The 24,081-nt window shown below is 39.5% G+C and overlaps 2 protein-coding genes across 2 annotated transcripts in view; both read left to right on the forward strand.

The window, feature by feature from the left end:
- Nucleotides 1–24,081, forward strand: part of TACR3 (tachykinin receptor 3) — an 81,070-nt gene extending 56,989 nt beyond the window's left edge. The window contains exons 4-5 of the mRNA XM_015096389.4: nucleotides 18,008–18,204; nucleotides 19,821–24,081. Of these exons, the coding sequence (XP_014951875.2) occupies nucleotides 18,008–18,204; nucleotides 19,821–20,133 (510 nt within the window). The 3' untranslated portion in view covers nucleotides 20,134–24,081. The remainder of the gene's footprint in view (nucleotides 1–18,007; nucleotides 18,205–19,820) is intronic.
- LOC101109843 (TAF5-like RNA polymerase II p300/CBP-associated factor-associated factor 65 kDa subunit 5L) lies at nucleotides 1,108–4,211 on the forward strand. Its single transcript, XM_042251182.2, has one exon. The coding sequence runs from the start codon at nucleotides 1,315–1,317 to the stop codon at nucleotides 3,082–3,084; it is 1,770 nt and encodes a 589-aa protein (XP_042107116.1). The 5' UTR covers nucleotides 1,108–1,314; the 3' UTR covers nucleotides 3,085–4,211.

Below are 24,081 nucleotides of genomic sequence, written 5' to 3' on the forward strand. Positions count from 1 at the left end.
CAAAGTATCTAAGCATCACAAGGCAAAAAATAACAGGTTAGAAGAGAGGTCTAGCTTAGCAATGTGGAGTCACTCACTTGAATAGAATTTCATGTGCAGAAAAATGTTCTATTTACCTTTACCTCCAGAATCAACCTCTGCAACTCTCTATTAGAAAATAAATTTGTGCCTACTAGACATTTCACAATTAAAACATGGCTAGCTAGGCACTGCTAATATATACCAATAGCATTAATTAAAATGAGCATATAATGCAAACAGTGGAAGCAGAGTACCTGGCACATAAAAGGGCCTCAACAAGTTTTAGTTTCCCTTCTGCTTCAGGAAGCAAGTGTTTGTCCCTTACTTTTACTTTTTGAAGTTTTATTTATCATTTATTTATCTATCATCCTCTTTTTTAAATAGTCTTATAAAAATGAATGTACCTACATATTGTTATTATTTTCTGAGTTACTCCTTTCAATAAAAAGCAAGTTCTAGTTTTTTGAGGAATTTCCATAATCTTCTCTGCAGATTGGCTGTAGCAGTTTACATTCCCGCCAACTGTGCAGCAGGGTTCCCTTTTCTCCACATCCTCTCCAGCATCTATTGTTTGTAGATTTTTTGATGATGGCCATTCTGACTGCTGTGAGCTGATACCTCACTGTAGTTTTGATTTGCAATCAGAAACCAACACAACATTGCAAAAATTAAAAAATTAAAAAGCAAGTTCTTCCTTTTTTACCATTGCTTCTATTAAGAGAAGAAAGTACAAGCTTCTAGAATATGTATTTTTGACTTATATTTCCCCTAGGGTATAAATAAATCTTCACTGACACAATCACACATGTTATAAAGGTAAGTTTGTGTATGGAAATAGTTTCTCTGGCCACCACTGAAATAGAATGCAATGAGCGATGCAGACAAATATCTCTCTTATGGCCACAGGACTGGAAAAGGTCAGTTTTCATTCCAATCCCAAAAGTGAAGATGAACTAAAAAGCTTCTTGATGAAAGTGAAAGAGAAGAGTGAAAAAGTTGGCTTAAAGCTCAACGTTCAGAAATCGAAGATCGATTGGCGGAGACAGCTGCGCGCCGAGGCCCGAGCGGCCCGGCCCAGCCCGCGGCGGCTCCGCGTTAGTCAGTCATGGGGCGGCCGCCCAGAGCCGCCGCGGGGGCGGCGGGGCTCGGGGCTCGGGGGTCCGGCTGAGCCGGCCGCGGATAGCGAGCCGGCCGCGGATAGCGAGCCTGCCGCGAAGGCGACTGAGGCGGACGCGGGGCGACCCCGGCGGCAGCGGCCGCGGGGGAAGCGGGAGCCGCCTGGGATGTTCAGTCATGAAACGGGTCCGCACGGAGCAGATCCAGATGGCCGTGTCCTGCTACCTCAAACGCCGGCAGTACGGGGACGCGGACGGCCCGCTGAAGCAAGGCCTGCGGCTGTCGCAGAGCACCGAGGAGATGGCTGCCAGCCTCACAGTCCAATCTGAATCTGGTTGTACCAACATAGTGTCCGCAGCCCCTTGCCAGGCAGAGCCCCAGCAATATGAAGTACAGTTCGGACAGCTGCGGAATTTTCTCACTGATTCTGACTCCCAGCACAGCCATGAAGTGATGCCTCTCCTCTACCCTCTCTTTGTCTACCTCCACCTCAACCTGATCCAGAATAGTCCGAAGAGCACAGTGGAAAGCTTTTACAGCCGCTTCCATGGAATGTTTCTGCAGAACGCCAGCCAGAAGGATGTCATCGAGCAGCTCCAGACCACTCAGACCATCCAGGACATCCTGTCTAACTTCCGGCTGCGAGCCTTCCTGGACAACAAGTACGTGGTTCGTCTGCAGGAAGACAGCTACAACTACCTTCTCCGCTACCTCCAGAGTGACAACAACGCCGCGCTGTGCAGGATCTTCGCCTGGCACATCCATCTGGATGTGCAGCCCGCCAAGAGGACGGACTACCAGCTCTACGCCAGTGGTGGCTCCTCCCGCGGCGAGGGTGGCGGCCTGGAGCCCGCCGACATGCCAGCGCCCATCCTGCAGAATGAGGCTGCGCTGGAGCTCCTGCAGGAGAGCATCAAGCGCGTCAAGGACGGTCCCCCTTCCCTCACCACCATCTACTTCTACGCCTTCTACAACACAGAGCAGCTGCTGAACACTGCAGAGGTCTCCCCAGATAGCAAGCTGCTCGCAGCAGGCTTTGACAACTCCTGTGTAAAACTGTGGAGTCTGCGTTCTAAGAAGTTAAAGTCCGAACCCCATCACGTAAATGTGTCCCGCATCCACTTGGCTTGTGATTTCCTAGAGGAGGAGGATGACGAGGACGACAACGCAGGCACGGAGATGAAGGTCCTGCGGGGACACTGCGGGCCAGTGTACAGCACCAGGTTCCTCGCGGACAGCTCGGGGCTGCTCTCCTACTCTGAGGACATGTCCATCAGGTACTGGGACCTGGGCAGCTTCACCAACACCGTGCTGTACCAGGGCCACGCCTACCCCGTGTGGGACCTGGACATCAGCCCGCAGAGCCTGTACTTCGCCAGCGGGTCCCACGACCGCACGGCCCGGCTGTGGTCATTTGATCGGACGTACCCACTGCGAATCTATGCTGGGCACCTGGCAGACGTGGACTGCGTCAAGTTCCACCCCAATTCAAACTACTTAGCCACGGGCTCAACCGACAAAACGGTGCGGCTGTGGAGCACTCAGCAGGGGAACTCGGTGAGACTCTTCACGGGCCACCGCGGCCCTGTGCTCTCCCTGGCTTTTTCCCCCAACGGTAAGTACCTGGCATCAGCGGGTGAGGACCAGAGGCTGAAGCTGTGGGACTTGGCGTCCGGGACCCTCTACAAAGAGCTGCGGGGCCACACGGACAACATCACCAGCCTGACCTTCAGCCCAGACAGCAGTCTGGTCGCATCCGCGTCCATGGACAACTCCGTGCGCGTCTGGGACATCCGAGGCGCGCACTGCAGCACACCCGCCGACGGCTCGTCCAGCGAGCTCGTGGGCGTCTACACCGGCCAGGTGAGCAATGTGCTGGGTGTGCAGTTCATGGCCTGCAACCTCCTGCTGGTGACTGGAGTCACACAGGAAAATCAGGAACATTGATTTGGATCTTTGATATGGCAGACTGGGGCATGCGAAGGGCTCCATATGGCAAGTCTTAGGACAGACGGAATCACTGACTGACTGTGAAAGACTCCCCATGTCCCCGCTTGCCCTGCAGATGTTCTGAAACCACCACTCTCCACTTAGCCCCGAAGTGTGGAAGGATAGGGGCAGGAAGGGTGGTGATGGGGAGCAAACGTGAGATAGGAATCACGGAGATCCCACTGTGTCCTCGTGTGGCCTCTCCCTATCTCTGGCGCCAAGGTGCCCTTGCCTCGCTGGGGCTGCACTTGACCTGAGGATGTTTGCCAGGCACCCTCCCCAGGAGCAGTGCCACAGGGTCACTGGGTGGGAGGGACTCTATACAGGTAGGAAAGTGGAGTGAGAATTAGGAAAGGGGGCAGGGTCATCCTGGCAAACGTCTTTCCTTTTCTGTGATTACAAAGAACCAGGATTTTTTATTATTGTTATTATAATTATTATTGAGAAGAGGAAACCTAGCACTGGCAGAGGGGGCCTTCTCTGCTCTCATCTTTCAGGTTTTACTCCTGGCACTGGCTGTGACACTTGGAATTTTGAGGTTCAGGGAATTCAGAGAACTTGGTCGCACAGTGTATTGGGAGAAAGGGAAAACTCCTGGGGGACAGTTGGGTCACTCCAGCTGACATGCTTCTAGAAGTGGGTGAGCAGATTTGACTGAGAAAGTCTTGGGCTCTTACAGCAATGGTGGGAAAGAAAGAGTCTTTTTGTGGCTGCACTTCTGTTAACAATTTTCTTCCCCGAAAGGATGGATTGTGGTAAAGAAATGAAAATAATTAGAAGTGAAAAGTCAAAAGAAAGAATTAAAAAATGTTGAATTTCCCAATGATTTCGAGGTGTGGCTTTTCCAGCATCTTTTCCTCCTGAGATCATCCCTCCCACCTGCTTTGCAATAGCAGTTTAACGAACAGTCTGTGAAACAAATCGTAAGTACAAACACACACATCGAAAACTATGCTCTGAGGATGAAGCGACTTCTAATTTGTGGGAAAAGGATTAAATATTTCTGTTTTCTGAAAAGAGTTATTTTGTATTTTGTTTTCTATTAAAATGTGTTTAGTTTAAAAAAAAAAAAAAGAAATCGAAGATCATGGCATCTGGTCCCACCACTTCATGGCTTTGGTAAATAGATGGGGAAATAGTGGAAATGGTGTCAGACTTTATTTTGGGGGGGCTCCAAAATCACTGCAGATGGTGATTGCAGCCATGAAGTTAAAAGATGCTTGCTCCTTGGAAGGAAAGTTATGACCAACCTAGATAGCATATTCAAAAGCAGAGACATTACTTTGCCAACAAAGGCCCATTTGGTCAAGGCTATGGTTTTTCCAGTGGTCATGTATGGATGTGAGAGTTGGACTGTGAAGAAAGCTGAGTGCCGAAGAATTGATGCTTTTGAAGTGTGGTGTTGGAGAAGATTCTTGAGAGTCCCTTAGACTGCAAGGAGATCCAACCAGTCCATCCTAAATGAGATCAGTCCTGTGTGTTCATTGGATGGACTGATGCTGGAGCTGAAACTCCAATACTTTGGCCACCTCATGTGAAGAGTTGACTCATTGGAAAAGACCCTGATGCTGGGAGGGATTGGGGGCAGGAGGAGAAGGGGACAACAGAGGATGAGATGGCTGGATGGTATCACCAGCTCGATGGACATGAGTTTGGGTAAACTCTGGGAGTTGGTGATGGACAGGGAGGCCTGGCGTGCTGCGATTCACGGGGTCGCAAAGAGACGGACACGACTGAGTGACTGAACTGAACTTAGTATAATGTAAGTGTTGTGAAAACAAAAAATATATTTTCTTTTTAATTTAGCACTGTAGAGCATAGGGCTTTGGTTTCTCTAGAAAAGTGGCATTATTGTAGAACAATTGTAATTTAAGGATATAATTTATTAAGTAAACAAAGATAACTGAACTTCTTTCTTAAGGTTATACCTTTACATGGTTCATTTAACTGTTCTTTCCAAGGTGAGGTGAGGTGAAGTTGCTCAGTCGTGTCTGACTCTTTGCGACCCCATGGACTGTAGCCTACCAGCCTTCTCCGTCCATGGGATTCTCCAGGCAAGAATAATGGAGTGGGTTACCATTTCCTTCTCCAGGGGATCTTCCCAACCCAGGGATCGAACCCGGGTCTCGCGCATTGGAGGCAGACGCTTTAACCTCTGAGCCACCAGGGAAGCCCCTTCTTTCTAAATATCTGGCTAAATATAAAGACCAAGAGCAATAATAATGATTTTAATTAGGTTTAAAACATTTGAAATAATTTTTGCTTTTAAGTTTACTTAAATACTGTTTTTGAATTCTTATTATGTGCATGATAGGGCAAAACACTGGTAAGAAAAAGATAACTGATATTTCTTGCAATCAAAATTTTCATAACATCGACTGTAAAGTTAAGATATCCTCAATCAAAAGGTATTTATTGAATGTCAAGAACTATGTTAAGTTTTGGAGACACAAAGATTAATAATGCATGTTATATTTCCTTCTCTCCCATATCCAGAGAGAAGAAAATAGAAACAGGCTTGACTATAATATGTATCTGTGTTATAATATGCCAGGATTAACTGTGTGTATGTGTGCTAAGTCGCTTCAGTCGTGTCCAGCTCTTTGCATCCCTATGGACCAGGTCCCTATGGACCAGGACCCACCAGGCTCCTCTGTCCCTGGGATTCTCCAGATAAGAATATTGGAGTGGGCTGCCATGTCCTCCTCAAGGGATCTTCCTGACCCAGGGATCGAACCTGCCTCTCTTACACCTCCTGCACTGGCAGCTGGGTTCTTTACCGTTAGTGCCACCTGGGAAGCCCACTAGGTCTAATTAGGAAGTATCTAACCCTACCTGCATGAAGAAATATGAGGGAAGCTACTCCAAGAGTGAGCTTGAGGTACTACTCTCCCAAAGCTTAGGGAGAAATTTTTACAGGGAAAGAAACTGGATTGGGACTTTCCAAGGGTGAGCATGTACAAATCATGCAGATTTATTTCAAGGTAACTACAAATAAGGACAGCATCATTTACAAATCATGTTTTTTAGTGTGTCATATACTGTAGAGAAAAAATTAATTTTCAGTGACTGATCTTATTTTCTACAGAAATACAGAAAAGAGTAATCTCAAATATTCCAGATTTATGCCGTTTCAAAAAAACAAAGTATGCACACCTTCAAGATAAAAAGTCAACAGCAAAAGACACTGGCTGGCTCAACATTTTGGACCACAATATATTAATAACAACATATTAATAATATATTTTAAAGGACAAGCTATGTCAACACATAACAAGACATGAACTCTGTTATTTTGCAAATGATATCAGCCTAGTCCTTTTTCTGGTCAGGCCCATTCTCAAGAAAACAGATCTCTCTTTGCAACTTCTAGAATATAGAAAGATGAGGTGACCTGGCATTTGATTTCAGTTCTTTCCTCTCCTAAACCCTCTTCTGTAGAAGGGTAATCGAGGCAGAAATTTTCTTGAGTCTCTCCCCTTCTGTATGTCAAAAGATCCTAAACCTTAACTGGAGTAGAAAATGGCAACCCACTGCAGTATTCTTGGGAAATTCTATGGACAGAGAATCATCGAAGTCTACAGTCCATGGGGCCTCAAAGAGTTGGACATGACTGAGCACACACACACTTTTAATTTCATTACATTTTTGTGTTATTTGCTAGATGTATGCCTTTAAAGTAAACCACATTTTAAACCATATTTCAACATTCTTTCCTATTCTACCATGAAAGAAGTCTCAAAAACATGACTTGGCCCCAATATTCATAATAAATGACAATTTGTTTTTTGTTAATCCCTGTTGAAATTGGTCTTGTTTAATTGAATAGCTGAAATATTGGCAAATAGATTTACTTCTATTGTTCTATAAACCATATAATTTTTAAGGCTATTTTCTATTTTAATTATTTTCCTCTAAATACTAGCAAGCCAGATCTGCTCCTTCAGGAGAGAATATTTAAGTGTATAACAAAGAAGCCTTTTGCCTTAAACAAAGGAACCACTCTTCAGTCTAAGCTCAAGTGACAGATTCAATTGGATTTTTGATTTGTATAACAACCACGAAAAACCTATCACCTTGCCCAGCAAGTAAGCTTTCTGTGTGCTTGTCATTTCTGTTGCAAAGGAATTATCATGGAAAACAGCGCTTGTGAGGAAGGCCATATATAACCTAAGAGAGGCTCAACTGATGGAAATAAAGATCCTGGTCTGTCCTTTACTTTCCTGAAAGCAATTCTCAGGCAATCAGAATCTCTCTGGAAATCTCTATTTTCACTAGGAAAATGTATAATATTTTGCCTTCTACTTTGCTGGAATGAAGCCATACACATTAAACTGTCCTCAGCATTTCAAACATAGTATTAATCTGCTCAGGTTGCCATAACAAAATAACATAGACTGCTCTTTAAACAACAGAAATATTTTCTCACAATTCAGGGGGCTAGAAGTATAAGTTCAAGTGTCATCAAGAGTGGTCTTTCAGCCATGTTTGCAGATGGCTGCAACCCTCTGTCTTCACGTGGTCTTCCTTCTGTGTGTCTGTATTCTAATTGTCTTTTCCTTTTATAACACCAGTTATATTGGTTTAGGTCCCACCCTAATGATCTTATTTTAACTTAATTATCTCTTTAAAGAAGACCTGTCTCCACATACCATCACACGCTGAGGTACTGAGGTTAGGACTTCAACATATAAATTTGGGGGAGTGACATCCGCAAGATGGCCAGATAAGATGTCCCTCATCATACCCCTTCAACAACAACAATTGGAAATCTATCCATAAACAATAGTGCCTTTCTGGTAGCTGGGGGATCCAGGTAGAAGACTAAAACCACCATGCAATACAAGAATGAGAATCACTTTGAGAAGATAGACTTGCACCCTGGAGGATGGCTTACCTACCATGGTCCCAGCTATAGACCCAGAAACAACTCCACACCTCAGAGGACTTGGCCACATCCCCATCTGGCTTTGGTTCTGTTACCAGCACCATACCTGGCAAGTCTTGCCCACTGGGAGTCAGATAATAAACATATAGACCTCAAACTCTGTTCACTCCATAAACCCTGGAGTGGCCCTTAGCTGTGAACCAGGGGTCCCTTGAAAAAACTGACTTAGATGGTCACCCATGGATCAGAGAACCTTTGTGGAAGTCTGGGATTCCAATAGAGAAATTGCAGTACAAAATTTAAAAAATAATCTGAGATTGGATGCCCTGGAAAGAGTAAGAGGAACTAACTGACTTTGTACACATCATGTCCTTCCCATGGCGATGCAACTCGGTACCAAAAGGGTCTTCTCAGCTGTGATTTCTCCCTGAGGGATAGGGTGGTGGTGGTAATGGATATGACGGATGAATTCTCAGCTTCCTCAGATGTGCGGAGCCCTGCCAAAGAGCCCATTTCTGTCTCCCTCTATCCAGAGGACCGTGGAGGTCTGCACAACTAGGGGATGGAGAGAGCTGGGAGAGCAGTAGGCAGGGCTCCAAACTGAACATGTCAAAGGCATTCAGATCCTACCAACCCATCATGGATCCCATCAGGAAGCCAGTTCACAAACCACTGGGGATGCCTCATAGATGTTACACCAGAGTAGATATTAAATGTTCTCAACAAGCACACATACACACACATACACACAAGTAACTGCGTGAGGTGGTGAAGGTGTTAATAATCATCTCACAATATGTACATATATCAAATCATCACTCTGTACACTTTAATTTGCAAAATGTTATGAGCTAATTATATCTCAATAAATCTAGAAAAAATTTGATAAAGGATAGGTAAACTTTAAAAATGTGGAGGTGAGGACATAATGCAGTCCATAGCAAGCCTCTATAAGTTCTATCTCTAGCCATGATCCCATAACATCAGTCTTTATTCCTCTTGCCTTAATGTACTTTCTTTTTTGATGTCTTCTTGCCTTCCTTTATGTGACATCCCTTTTGTTTTGGCTTCAGAACATCATAAACCTGAAATTAATAATACTTTAAAAGGCTGTTTCCATTGGAAAACTAAAATTACATTAAAAGTGAAACAACCAATGAAATGTAAAGAAGTGGAATCTAAACACAATACCACACATACACACACATACACACACACGTACACACACACATACACACACACAGAAGCATTTTACACATTTCCATGCATATACATGTATGGTTTTTTGTTTGGCCTTAACATAATTCCATACAATCACTGCTCTAAGCTAATGTTAACTGGATAGTCACATTAGCTGGATTTGGCAACAGTGTCTAATTTCTTGGATGACACTAACACAATATTCTCATTTAATTCTGAAATTATTGAGAAAATTCAACTCATCTTCTGGACTACCCTCAACTTTTTTCACAAGTGTTACTACTTAGTTTTATTTTCTCACTTGGGATTGACATTTTAAAATGTGTTCTTTGAAACTAAAGCAACAAAAAAGCCCACCTAAATAATCTAAGATGCACTACTTTATATTTTGATGTTTGTCATTAATTTTTTCCATATATTATTCTTGAGAATATTATAATTTGCTAATATGAAGCTAGAATAAAGCAGGCATATAATTTTGACCTAAAGAGATATATTTGTCATTTAAGAACATTTGTGTAGACAAAAGTTACAGAGAAGTAGTAGGCCCATGGGATGGTTCTTTAAAACATGCTCTGAGATTTTAATCAAAACAGGATGTTTCTTCTCACTACAAGTTGACCATTTCCAATCCAGACATTTACAAAGAATAAATTCTGCCTTGAAGAGTATAATTCCCAGATTTTTTTAAGGTTGGCAATATTTCATTTAATTTCCTAAGAGAAGACAATGGCACCCCACTCCAGTACTCTTGCCTGGAGAATCCCAGGGACAGGGGAGCCTGGTGGGCTGCAGTCCATGGGGTCGCTAAGAGTCGGACACGACTGAGTGACTTCACTTTCACTTTTCACTTTCATGCACTGGAAAAGGAAATGGCAACCCACTCCAGTGTTCTTGCTTGGAGAATCCCAGCGACAGGGGAGCCTGGTGGGCTGCCGTCTATGGGGTCACACAGAGTCGGACACGACTGAAGCGACTTAGCAGCAGCAGCAGCCTGATCCATTTTTCTTTTACAACTAAAAACCTCAAAATCATCTATCCTGCATTAATTCAATATGATAGATAAGAACAGCTATAGGCATTCCAGTCTAACCTGCACAAGATATGAAAATCAAAGAATATTTTTCCCTTAGTTATATGAATAAAAGGTGCCCAAAGCTTATTCTCACTAACTTTTGATATGCATTCAATCCTGCCTATGTGAGTCAAGTGGATTCTAAACTATTAAAGAGGGGCAGTGTTGTTACAAGAGCTACTTCACTTGTCCCACCTCCCTTTTTCTTCTGCTAGTAAGTGCCTGTACCAAGGGCAGGGTAGCCACAAGAGTCCATGTCACCATGGAAAATAAATCCCGTTGCCTCAGAAGCTGGATATGTCTTTCAGCTTCAAGAAATACCCAACGCCAATCCATCTTTGTATCGTCACAATAAAATTTGTTAAGACATGGTGAGAGATTTGAATAATCCTCATCCCAGTCTCTTATCTTGCCAAAAACATATCCAAGTCTACCGACTTTCCTGAGTAGCATTTAGAGCCTATCTGAGCTAGTGCCATTATCCAAGCATGAGACATGGGGGAACTGAGCAGTTACACATCTATCATTGCTCAAGGTTTGTGTCAAAGTGCTCTTTCCCTCACCTTTTTATGAGGAAGATGATTACAATTTCATGATTTCTGTATTTCATAAAGCAAAATAATTCTGTCCACCCGAGAGACTACTTTTGCATTTACATCAAACCTGGGGGCCTGAGAGTTTGATATCTGAAATCATTTCACAAAATTTTATGAGCAGAGACCCACAGTAATGATTAAAACATTATATAGCAATAAATAAACTATAGCAGTTGCTTCACTGTAAAAGATCCATTCTCTCAGATTCTTTTAGATTTTTCCTAGGAATCTTCAACTAAGCTTCTAAATGTCTTGCAACAGAATCCTTAAGGCCATATGTATGTGCATTATAAGTTATCTGATACTGTTTCTACACATGCACTTTAATTTTCCTTCTTTTTGGACTTCTACATTGATGGTTGGCAGTTACGTTAAAAGATTCTGATAGCCTTTGCAGCTCTTCAGCTATTGTTGGAAAACAATTTCATGCAAAGGGAGTTTGCGGTTAGTCTGTGTAAAAGCAATTTTATGTATATTTGCTGATACTGTATTTAACATAGTAGCTTGAACCATGTTCACACTGTCATAAATATTTTTTCTTGCCCTTAACATTTATTCAGAATGAAATGCAATGCATTCCTGCATCCAAAATAATATATTGATAATATTACTTGTGCACTCATACACATTACTTGAATTTGTTTGCCTGGAAAAGGAAATAACTCATTGTATATTACATATGCTCATCTAAAGTTGGAGGACAAATGATACGAGTAATTCATGATGGAGTAAAATCATGAGCATCACCTAATCAATTACGTGTCTTTTAGTTTCTTTTTTTTATTCACTTTAATTAACTTATTTTTTCAAAACTCTGAACACCAATTTTATGTGAAATCTAGTCTACGTGACTGAAATATGTAAGTAAATAAGACAAGCAGAAAATTCTTGCTTTTATTTTTAGTATTCTAGCATAAGGAGACACAAAGTAAAAATTACATAGGACACATAAACTGAAAATAAAGAACAGGCTAAGGGGTTTAGGGAGTGCTGGAAGGACAGATTGCAATTTTGAATAGGCTGGTCATAGAAAAAGTGATAATTGTGCAAAAGTTTGTGGGAGAAGAGGTTGTTAGTCAATGAGAATAACTGGGACAAGAGGGAGGGGAGGAGCTAGGGAGAATAATCTTGGACAGGAACTTCTGTGTACCATGTTGGAAGAATAGTATGATGTTCGCATACTCAAGAATGAAAAAAAATCAACCAAACCCATATCACTCAGCCTGATCTTCCCTGATTTACAGGTAACATGCATTGAGTCATTCCTGTTTATAATAAACGAGTAAATGGGCTTTCCTGATAGCTCAGTTGGTAAAGTATCTGCCTGCAATGCAGGAGGCCCCAGTTCAATTCCTGAGTTGGTAAGATCTGCTGGAGAAGGGATAGGCTACCCACTCCAGTAATCTTGGGCTTCCCTTGTGGCTCAGCTGATAAAGAAGCCACCTGCAATATGGGAGACCTGGGTTCAATCCCTGGATTGAATATCCCCTGGAGAACAAGAAGCTACCCACTCCAATTTTCTGGCCTGAAGAATTCCATGGACTGTATAGTCCATGAGGTCGCAAAGAATCCGACAGGACTGAGCAACTTTCACTTTCAAGGTCTCATAAATATTAATTTTTACTTTATTTACATGTTTATATTCAGATTTCTATGTACTTTAATTTATATTTCAATATTTTTCATTATATCATAATCTTTTTCAGGATAAGGAATTCATTCTCTACCTATTATCTTTCTCTATTATGTTTTTAGACCCAATAGACGTTCAGTAAGTGTTATTAATTGTAAGCAGAAAAAACAGACTTAAGAGTCTGGGTTTTAAAAAATTTAACTTAGAGTTCATGAATCACTGTGGTAAAGTCTTTTGGTCTTTGCCTTAGCTTCCTAAAGTCCAACTGAAAATCAATCAGTAAGTTGTTAGATGTGTGAAGCATTGTATAAATGTAAATTATATTTAAATATGCCCCTTAAGTTGTATTCTACAAATATATACATTAAAATGAGAGAGATAAAATGCAGAATTCTGAACACAGTTATTCAGAAAAAATGAAATTGAAAAAACATGGAAAAAAATCAAAACATTTTACATGATGTAGCTAATGATGACATTTTGTGAGCTACTGATCTGGAAAAGCAAAATGGCTGTCTCAGGAGGCCTTACAAATCAGTGTGAAAGAAGGGAAGCGAAAAGCAAAGGAGAAAAGGAAAGATATACCCATTTGAATGCAGAGTTCCAAAGAATAGCAAGGAGAGATAAGAAAGCCTTCCTCAGCAATCAATGCAAAGAAATAGAGGAAAGCAATAGTATGGGAAACACCAAAGATCTCTCCAAGAAAATTAGAGATACCAAGGGAACATTTCATGCAAAGATGGGCTCGATAAAGGACGGAAATGGTATGGACCTAACAGAAACAGAAGATATTAGGAAGAGGTGGCAAAATACACAGAAAAACTGTACAAAAAAGATCTTCATGACACAGATAATCACAACGGTGTGATCACTCACCTAGAGCCTGACATCTTGGAATGTGAAGTCAAGTGGGCCTTAGGAACCATCACTACAAACAAAGCTAGTGGAGATGATGGAATTCCAGTTGAGCTATTTCAAATCCTGAAAGATGATGCTGTGAAAGTGCTGCACTCGATATGCCAGCAAATTTGGAAAACACAGCAGTGGCCACAGGACTAGAAAAGGTCAGTTTTCATTCCAATCCCAAAGAATGCTCAAACTACCACACAATTGTACTCATTCACATGCTAGTAAGTTAATGCTCAAAATTCTCCAAGCCAGGCTTCAGCAGTACATGAACCACGAAATTCCAGATGTTCAAGCTGGTTTTAGAAAAGGCAGAGGAACCAGAGATCAAATTGCCAACATCCGCTGGATCATGGAAAAAGCAAGAGAGTTCCAGAAAAACATCTACTTCTGCTTTATTGACTATGCCAAAGCCTTGGACTGTGTGGATCACAATAAACTGTGGAAAATTCTGAAAGAGATGGGAATATCAGACCACCTGACCTGCCTCTTGAGAAACCTGTATGCAGGTCAGGAAGCAACAGTTAGAACTGGACATGGAACAACAGACTGGTTCCAAATAGGAAAAGGAGTACGTCAAGGCTGTATATTGTCACCCTGCTTATTTAACTGCTATGCAGAGTACGACATGAGAAATGCTGGGCTGGAAGAAGCACAAGCTGGAATCAAGATTGCTGGGAGAAATATCAATAACTTCAAATATGCAGATGACACCACCCTTATGGCAGAAAGTGAAAAGGAACTAAAAAGCCTCTTGATGAAAGTGAAAGAGGAGAGTGAAAAAGTTGGCTTAAAGCTCAACATTCAGAAAACGAAGATCATGGCATCTGGTCCCATCACTTCATGGGAAATAGATGGGGAAACAGTAGAAACAGTGTCAGACCTTATTTTTTGGGGCTCCAAAATCACTGCAGATGGTGATTGCAGCCATGAAATTGAAAGATGCTTACTCCTTGGAAGGAAAGTTATGACCAACCTAGATAGCATATTCAAAAGCAGAGACATTACTTTGCCAACAAAGGTCCATCTAATAAAGGCTATGGTTTTTCCTGTGGTCATGTATGGATGTGAGAGTTGGACTATAAAGAAAGCTGTGTGCCAAAGAATGGATGCTTTTGAACTGTGGTGTTGGAGAAGACTCTTGAGAGTCCCTTGGACTTCAAGGAGATCCCACCAGTCCATCCTAAAGATCAGTCCTGGATGTTCATTGGAAGGACTGATGTTGAAGCTGAAACTCCAATACTTTGGCCACCTGATGCAAAGAGCTGACTCATTTGAAAAGACCCTGATGTTAGGAAAGATTGAGGGCAGGAGGAGAACGGAATGAAGGGAGGATGAGATGGCTGGATGGCATCACCAACTCGATGGATATGGGTTTGGGTGGACTCCAGGAGTTGGTGATGGACAGGGAGGTTTGGTGTGCTGTGGTTCGTGGGGTTGTAAAGAGTCAGACACGACTGAGCGGCTGAACTGAACTGAACTGTTCTGGATTTTCAGCTCTAATGGCCAATTTGTATCACCTATTACTAGATACCTAGATGTTACCGTGATTAGACCCTTGGGAAAGCTTTGCTTTCCACTCTGATCCATTTCATGCTTTGTCTATTTCTAGAATCATGTCTCTCATGATTTTTAACCTTGTCAACTTTCATCTGAATCTCCACTTGCAATCAAACGATGAACCCAGTACTTAAATAATGTATTTCATAGTTTCAAGATGCTACATAGGTCATTTACATCAGGACGTTCTCTGTTTTGTGTTCTAATATGACTATGGGTAAACCTCAAAATTATTCTGTTTATATGCATTATTTTAAACTTTTTCCAAATTCCCAAAAAATGTATGAACAAGTTTACTCAACAGATTGGTTGAGTAAATGAGGAATATTAAATGAGGTTATTCTAGAATGTTGTTACTGATTTTTTCCCTTTCACTTAGAAAGCCAAGCCAAGCCACTTGGTTCTCTATGCACTTTAATCACTGTATCGATCACTGTGATCACAGTAATCACTGTGTTGATGACTTTGAGTCTAGCAAATTTTATCCTATTTTATCCTATTTAGAGACATACAAAACATCCTCCCACTCAACTTCCTGTTACAAATTGTACACTCATTCCTTATTCAGTTCATCTTATATCTAATTATCTATCTCTAGCAATACACTAGACACTGTGCTAGATGCTGCGAATATTAAGATAATTAAGAATTCTCTATGCTTTTTAGGCATTTAAAGACCAGTGGAGGAGAGATTGCATTCTACTTTGACAGGAGCTTTCAAACATATTGTAGTTCAAAAGTGTGGAAAGAGAGGAAATAATCCATGCTTGCCAAAATCACAGAAGTTGATATGTAGACCAGGTGTATAAGCCAACTGCCTACTTACAAATTTAAAGTTAGTGATATTTTCTCATACTAACGTGAATATCCTTTATCACTGTCGAAAGAAACATTTCCCAATATCCGACTACAAAAGAAACCAAATTAACATTCTGAAGGTTTCCCAGTGAGCATGGCATTAAAGTAAAGAAATCTGAATAGTCATATTCAGGCAATAATAAATACGGAGGAACTTGCTCAACCCCTACAGTCTGATATACCCCCACTGTCACTCAACAGTCAGTTTCTCTAGATAGAATGTCTTCACTCTTTTATAGTGCAGGCTAGCGCAGCCAAATCCTAGCTCTTTCTCCTTTCTGCTCCCAGGCTCTTTGTTGTTTTTATAAACAATTATTTTCTTCAAGCCAATTAAAGTATATTTATGCCCAGAAGTGGGATTGCTGGGTCATAAGGTAGTTCTATTTGCAATTTTTAAGGAATCTCCACACTGTTCTCCATAGTGGCTGTACTAGTTTGCATTCCCACCAACAGTGTAGGAGGGTTCCCTTTTCTCCACACCCTCTCCAGCATTTATTGCTTGCAGATTTTTGGATCGCAGCCATTCTGACTGGTGTGAAGTGGTACCTCATTGTGGTCTTGATTTGCATTTCTCTAATAATGAGTGATGTTGAGCATCTTTTCATGTGTTTGTTAGCCATTCCTATGTCTTCTTTGGAGAAATGTCTATTTAGTTCTTTGGCCCATTTTTTGATTGGGTCATTTATTTTTCTGGAGTTGAGCTGCATAAGTTGCTTGTATATTTTTGAGATTAGTTGTTTGTCAGTTGCTTCATTTGCTATTATTTTCTCCCATTCAGATGGCTGTCTTTTCACCTTGCTTATATTTTCCTTTGTTGTGCAGAAGCTTTTAATTTTAATTAGATCCCATTTGTTTATTTTTGCTTTTATTTCCAGTATTCTGGGAGGTGGATCATAGAGGATCCTGCTGTGATTTATGTCTGAGAGTGTTTTGCCTATGTTCTCCTCTAGGAGTTTTATAGTTTCTGATCTTACATTTAGATCTTTAATCCATTTTGAGTTTATTTTTGTGTGCGGTGTTAGAAAGTGATCTAGTTTCATTCTTTTACAAGTGGTTGACCAGTTTTCCCAGCACCACTTGTTAAAGAGATTGTCTTTACTCCATTGTATATTCTTGCCTCCTTTGTCAAAGATAAGGTGTCCATATGTGTGTGGATTTATCTCTGGGCTTTCTATTTTGTTCCATTGATCTATATGTCTGTCTTTGTGCCAGTACCATACTGTCTTGATGACTGTGGCTTTGTAGTAGAGCCTGAAGTCAGGCAAGTTGATTCCCACTTCTGGGCATACACACTGAGGAAACCAGAATTGAAAGAGACACATGTACCCCAATGTTCATCGCAGCACTGTTTATAATAGCCAGGACATGGAAACAACCTAGATGTCCATCAACAGATGAATGGATAAGAAAGCTGTGGTACATATACACAATGGAGTATTACTCAGCCGTTAAAAAGAATTCATTTGAATCAGTTCTGTTGAGATGGATGAAACTGGAGCCGATTATACAGAGTGAAGTAAGCCAGAAAGAAAAACACCAATACAGTATACTAACACATATATATGGAATTTAGGAAGATGGCAATGACGACCCTGTATGCAAGACAGGGAAAGAGACACAGATGTGTATAACGGACTTTTGGACTCAGAGGGAGAGGGAGAGGGTGGGATGATTTGGGAGAATGACATTCTAACATGTATACTATCATGTGAATTGAATCGCCAGTCTATGTCTGACGCAGGATGCAGCATGCTTGGGGCTGGTGCATGGGGATGACCCAGAAAGATGTTATGGGGAGGGAGGTGGGAGGGGGGTTCATGTTTGGGAATGCATGTAAGAATTAAAGATTTTAAAATTAAAAAAAATAAAATAAAATAAAATTAAAAAAATAAAATAAAATAAAATCTAAAAAAAAAAAGAAAATAAATAAAGTATATTTATATTTAAGTGAGTGCCACCCATTCACCAGGTGACAGAAGAATGCTTTCTTGAAACTTAGGTAACTCTCCCGATATTGCCTTGCCATTTTTTGACTTATTGACTATTTCTTTAGGCAAGCCATATATTTAATTGTATCGGTAGCAAAATATGATTTGCAGTAAGCTGTTAGAACTAATATAATGACTTCCATATTTGCCAAAAATGACCTCTTTCTTTCTTTCCAGGTTGTAAAAATGATGATTATTGTTGTGGTGACATTTGCTATCTGCTGGCTGCCTTATCATATTTATTTCATCCTCACTGCAATCTATCAACAACTAAACAGGTGGAAATATATTCAGCAGGTCTATCTGGCTAGCTTTTGGCTGGCAATGAGCTCAACCATGTACAACCCCATCATCTACTGCTGTCTGAATAAGAGGTAAAACTAAGATTACCAAACGCAAGTTCCTTGTCACTTCTGGCTTCACTGAAAGCATATAATATTGTTTAAGCTTCTTGGTACACAGTTAAATTTCAAAAGGAATGGAAACTTGAAAAATTCACTGAGAGGAGCACAGAGCTAGGTATTTTTCTAGTGAAAAAGTGAAAGTGGAAGTCACTCAGTCATATCTGACTCTGCGAACCCATGGACTACACAGTACATGGAATTCTCCAGGCCAGAATACTGGAGTGGGTAGCCATTCCCTTTTCCATGGGATCTTTCCAACCCAGGGATCAAACTCAAGGTCCTGCATTGCTGGCAGATTATTTACCAGCTGAGACACCAGGGAAACCCAACTCCTCCCTATTTAATGAACTATCTCACCTTAACAATTACCCCCTCAAAACAATGCTCTTGGGGGTTCTAAACAGCTGATTTCTGTATAGGCCAAATTCTCTCTCCAAATCCTTCAGAATTACTTGTCAAAGAAAAAGAAATGTCCTATCATTAAAGGAGGTGAGGTGAAGGTGTGCTCAAGTCCTCAAAGAAATGAAGACACTTTGTAAAAATGCACAGATGGAGAGATGATGGCATATGTGAGTGGACTCTATTAAGAAGGGTGTTTTGTAAATAGACTTCAAAATAGAAGGTGTCATAAGAGTAACAGAAGCAATACTAAGGAGAAGAATCCCAAACCTCCCTCCAGTATGATGAAGTCAGTGAGTAAGTCAGGGTGCAACCTCTGGAAGAGGGGAAGCTAGTTTTAAAGTGAACTTGGAAAGAAAAGGAGAAATATTCACAATTAAATTTAAGACTGGGAAAAAACGGTAAACTTTGGTTTCCAGATTAAAAACACCTTAGTTGTAAGGTTAGCACATGGAGGGGGTAGTGTTAAATTTTATAAGGTGAAAAATTTCCTCAATAAACCAATATGGTAGACAAGTAGAAATGGGACTTAGTGTAAGTAGCTACTCAACCTAAATTCTCAGCTCTATTAGACCCCTACCACACCATTCCTTAAGTTTCTTAAAAATATTATTTAATTCTTACTTTTTTTTCACTAATTGCACAAACCATATATCAATTTAAATAACCCCAAAAGCAGAGCATATGTTTTTAATCAACTTCATTTAATGGCTTACAAAGCCAAGGATTTTGCACTTTCTTATGCAAGTAGATAAAAACATCCAGCTGAGCAATTAATTTTAATATTAAATGAGTCTAATTTATAAATGTGTAATTATTACCATAAGAATCTGTTTCAAACTATGTCATTTTTCAGGGCCGTACCCAGAAAGCTTAAATCACTTATGCAAATGTATAAAATTATTGAAGAAACCTACACTGCTTCTTTGGCATATTGACTATTGATACTGCACTTTTACTCTTTGACAACTTGCTTTTAATCAATGGGAAATTAAGATTCAATTCGAACAAAAAGGACTTAGAAAACTAGTACCAATACTGTGGCATAAATGCTAAAATTTAGACTAGAAAATTAAATTCAAAAAATGAGTTGGCTTGATTGCATTAAGCAGAGCTTTCTGTAGAAGCTGAAGGAAATTTCCACTTGAAAATATGACTTTTTCTTCTTGTGGCCTGCTTCTCCTCAGATTTCGGGCAGGCTTCAAGAGAGCATTCCGCTGGTGTCCTTTCATTGAAGTTTCTAGCTATGATGAGCTGGAGCTCAAGACTACCAGGTTTCACCCGACTCGGCAAAGCAGCCTGTACACTGTGACCAGGATGGAGTCCATGACGGTGGTGTTTGACCCTAGTGATGCAGATAACACCAGATCCAGTCGGAAGAAGAGAGTGCCTCCAAGAGACCCAAGCTTCAATGGCTGTTCCCGCCAGAATTCCAAATCTGGCTCCACCACTTCAAGTTTCATAAGCTCACCCTATACTTCTGTGGATGAATATTCTTAAATCCATTTCCTGAGTGGAAAGAGTAGAGTGAGGCCATCATGGTGTCACCATAGTGTCCACACTCTCCTGATTATCAGCCCTGTCTTACATAGTCTCTGTAAAAAGAAGGGCAATTTTTAGGCAATTGTGTTTCAACTCAGAAAGGTAGCATTTGAGTTTAACAAAGACACTATTAAGGTATTTGCCCCCTCAAAAACAAAATGGGCTTTAAATATATTCTTTGAAAAATTTAATGATTGTATGTAACAGAAAAATATTTCTGAAAAGTATTTGTAAAGAGTTTCATTTTTCTCATTGAAAAATTATAATATATATTTGTGACACTAAAGTGACATATGATTTCCTCAAAAGATTAAAGAACCATAAAAATATAATGATGTGATGAATAAAAATAAAATCTGTATAAAATGAAACTTTTTCATCTATAGCTATTAAAGAAAAAAGTTATATGACTTATTTTATGACTAAAATGATGGGAAATTAACCTTTAAGAGTAAAAATTAATGAAAATTTTAGCTAAAGAGAATTAACTCTGTAGGATAAAATTTTTTTGAGATTTAAAGATATTCACCATGAAATATAATTGAAAAAGAAACCTGATCAAATTATTAGGTAGCTGCACACATTATTCTTTTTATTTTTCTGGGAAAGTTGCTTCAAAAGAAAAACATAATCATTTAGTTTTTGACTATTACATATTTTAAAGAGCCAAATTAAGAAATAGTCAAAGATAGAACTTTAAAATGACAAAGCAAATCCTGATGATCCTCCTTGTTTTATTTTTCACAAATATTTGTAGGTTTAAGAAAAAAATAGATTACATAATAGTAAAGAAGCTTTCTAATGAAGAAGGGAAGAATCTCATTTGTCTCTGAACCTGACTACCAATTTTTAGGCAAGAATTAAAGATACTAATTCATAGTTATGATAGCAGACAAGAGCATCTATTAACTCCAAAGGAAAATGTATTTTTCCTCCATAACCCGAGGAAAAAGTTTAAGGTGAGTATTAACAACTGTATAGTGCCTTTATTCTCTCCCTTTCCCCCACTGGGGGAAAAAAAAAAAAGAGAGTAAGGACTAGGAGAAGGTATCAGAAAATATATTTAAATGCAAAGCCTTAGGACAAAAATCTATGTACTACTTATATGTACTTGTTTGAGTGCATGCTAAATTGTTTCGGTTGTGTCTGACTCTTTGTGATCCTAAGGACTATAGCCTGCCATGCCCCTCTGTCCATGGGATTCTCCAGGCAAGAATACTCGAGTGGGTTGCCATGCCCTCCTCCATGGGATGCACTAGTATACATATAGGTAAACCAAGTAAGATGTAGAAAACGGAATCAACTGTTAGAATAAAAAGCTGGACAAAATGTGGATACACGTGAACTAATACTGGACAAACAGGAGTATAATATACATATTTCTACAGAAAGAATCTTCCTTTATCTGCTTAGATAATTCAGAAATTCCCCCAGAAAGAAATGAGCTAATGGTCCTAAAGAAGAATCTGTTTTACTATAAGAAAAAAATATACTGACACATTTCTGAGAGCTATAACAAATCAAGGCATACCATTAAGTGTGGAATTTATCTTCCAGACCTCAGTGCTCAAAAGCCATCTTTTCTTGAATTAGAGATGTCATCAATCCGGCTCAAGAAAGCAGTAACCTTCTGAGAATGTGGATGTGTAGTACAAACTTCCCCTTCAAAATATTCAGTTAGATTTTTAAAGCTATCCAACTACAATTACCTGTGACACTTTACTGGATTGTTATGCTTCCATAAATATAGGACCATTTTTCTTAAGAATAAGATAAAAAACAATTATTTTAAGAGATACATGGTGTTTACTGGCACAATGTTAAATTTTCCAATCTTCCTCCCCTGTTTTGGATCCAGCATCAGGAGTATCTAACTGTTACAAAGCGTTAAATGTCTAAACACCTCTATCATAAGTGTTTAAGCAAATTTATTTTAATTACACTAATAAACAAACAGATACACATATATACATAAATCTGCAAGTGTGCAGACACATACAATCGGTTTAATGTATGCAAAAACTTCAAAGAATTAAATTCAAACTTGAATGCTGAAATAGTAAGCGGCCATTACAGAGTTGCCACAAACAGCTTAATAAAGTCTGTGAAGCTTGAATGCATGCTTTAGATAAACAAATGTATTATTATTTAGTCCCTAGTCACTGAATATTGTGTTTAAGTGTTCATTCCAAAACATGTAAAAGCTTATCATACCACGTGGAAGTGTCAAGAAAAAGCCTAACATTTTAAAGCAAACATTTCTTCTTCTTAAACTTATAAATGATTGTGAGACCAGCATTAGTGATTTAGATGCGTGGGACCATATTCAGCTGGAGATTAGAATGTGAAATCTGGCCCTCAAATTCAGTGTAATCAGCCATTACCAACGCACATTAATACATCTGAAAAACATAACTCCTGCCTTCACATATTATAGAAACTCAACATAATTTCATAGAACATCTAAGGGAAAATATTGCTCCAATCAGCTGTTTTATATGTTTTCTTGTTGTTGTTGCTTTGCTTGCCAAGGATCATCCTTCTGGCATGATGGAAGTACCTGAGGTCCAGACAGTATCCTTAATACTTTTTACAGAAAACTGATATCATTAACTCAATGCCCATGACTCTTAAACTGAAACCTTATAAAGCAGAATATTGTGAGTTCAAAAATTTGAAAAGTAATAATAATAAAATAAATGAGTACAATATGAAAGAATGAAAGAGAGAAGATTTTAGTCCTTTTGTCTGAAGCTTCACACTGAGAACTGTAGAATAACACATGGAAACCAGCTTTAGTAGGTGTCATTTTAAATAAAGCTGTGCCAGCATTTTCATATTTGTCAGGGTTTGGAAGAATTGGCTTCCAAAGTTCACTCTACTCTCTGATGTTCAAGTTCACTGTGAATCTTTTTCATTGTTTGTCAGCAAACACTGACTGGAAATACCAGCAGATGGTCAAAACATTCTAGATTTTTTTGTACCTAGATCAGCAGCAGAAAAATACAAACTATTTTGAGAGCGCTCTAAAAGTTCTCAAAAAAAGAGTCAATTAAAACATTCTTCTTAAAGACAAAAATAACTAACATTGTCTTTTCATTATTTTGCATCTGGACAAAATGTTTTTTAAATACCTGCATGGGAACAAAATAAAGCAAATGTTATTACTACAGAATACAACCTAACAGCTTTCATTTTTTTTAGCAAGCTCAGTATGCTGCTGTATTATTCTGTCTTCCAAATTCATGATGATGACATTTCTGACCCAGCAGCCAAATTCATATTCTTTTCCAGATCTGACCAATCTCATAAACAGAGATCTTAGGTACTTCAAAGTGAGCTCCATCCTTACAAAGCACACAGAAGAATGCCAAGAAGCTTAGTATCAAACCTCAGAAGCAAAAATAAATGTGAAAAATCAATGCTAGCTAGCTCAGAATCTGAATTTGATTTTTGTCAATGCAGAATTCCATCAGAAAACGTCTGATTAGTGTCTGGCAAATTATTCCATCAAATATAAAGGCAGGAGAATTATAGAGATTTCTTACACTTTTAAAAGTAACAATCTGAGATACCACTTACTGTTGACAGTGTGCCAAAAGTTAAGAAAATTCAAGCATGACATTGGCCAGGTTGTGAGATTTTCCTTTGGGCCAAGCATGAATGAAGACTAATGTCCAATAGTAACTGTGTGTTGTAAATAGCTTGGCAAAAATTCTGTGTACATAAGAAATAAATGTATATAAGGTTTGTAGCTAGTGAATAAAGTATTTTCAAGTTGCTATAATTATACTGAACATTAACAGATTTAATACATTCATTACCCTTGTATGTGTGGTATATGTAACAGATTTAATTTATTTTTATTTTTCTTTAAAATCATTAAAAATAATATTAAAAATAAAA

Source organism: Ovis aries, chromosome 6 (assembly GCF_016772045.2).
Source record: "Ovis aries strain OAR_USU_Benz2616 breed Rambouillet chromosome 6, ARS-UI_Ramb_v3.0, whole genome shotgun sequence".
Taxonomy (NCBI): domain Eukaryota; kingdom Metazoa; phylum Chordata; class Mammalia; order Artiodactyla; family Bovidae; genus Ovis; species Ovis aries.

Coding starts and splice junctions, on each gene's coding strand:
- LOC101109843 (XM_042251182.2), top strand. CDS start 1,315: ATGAAACGGGTCCGCACGGAGCAGATCCAGATGGCCGTGTCCTGCTAC.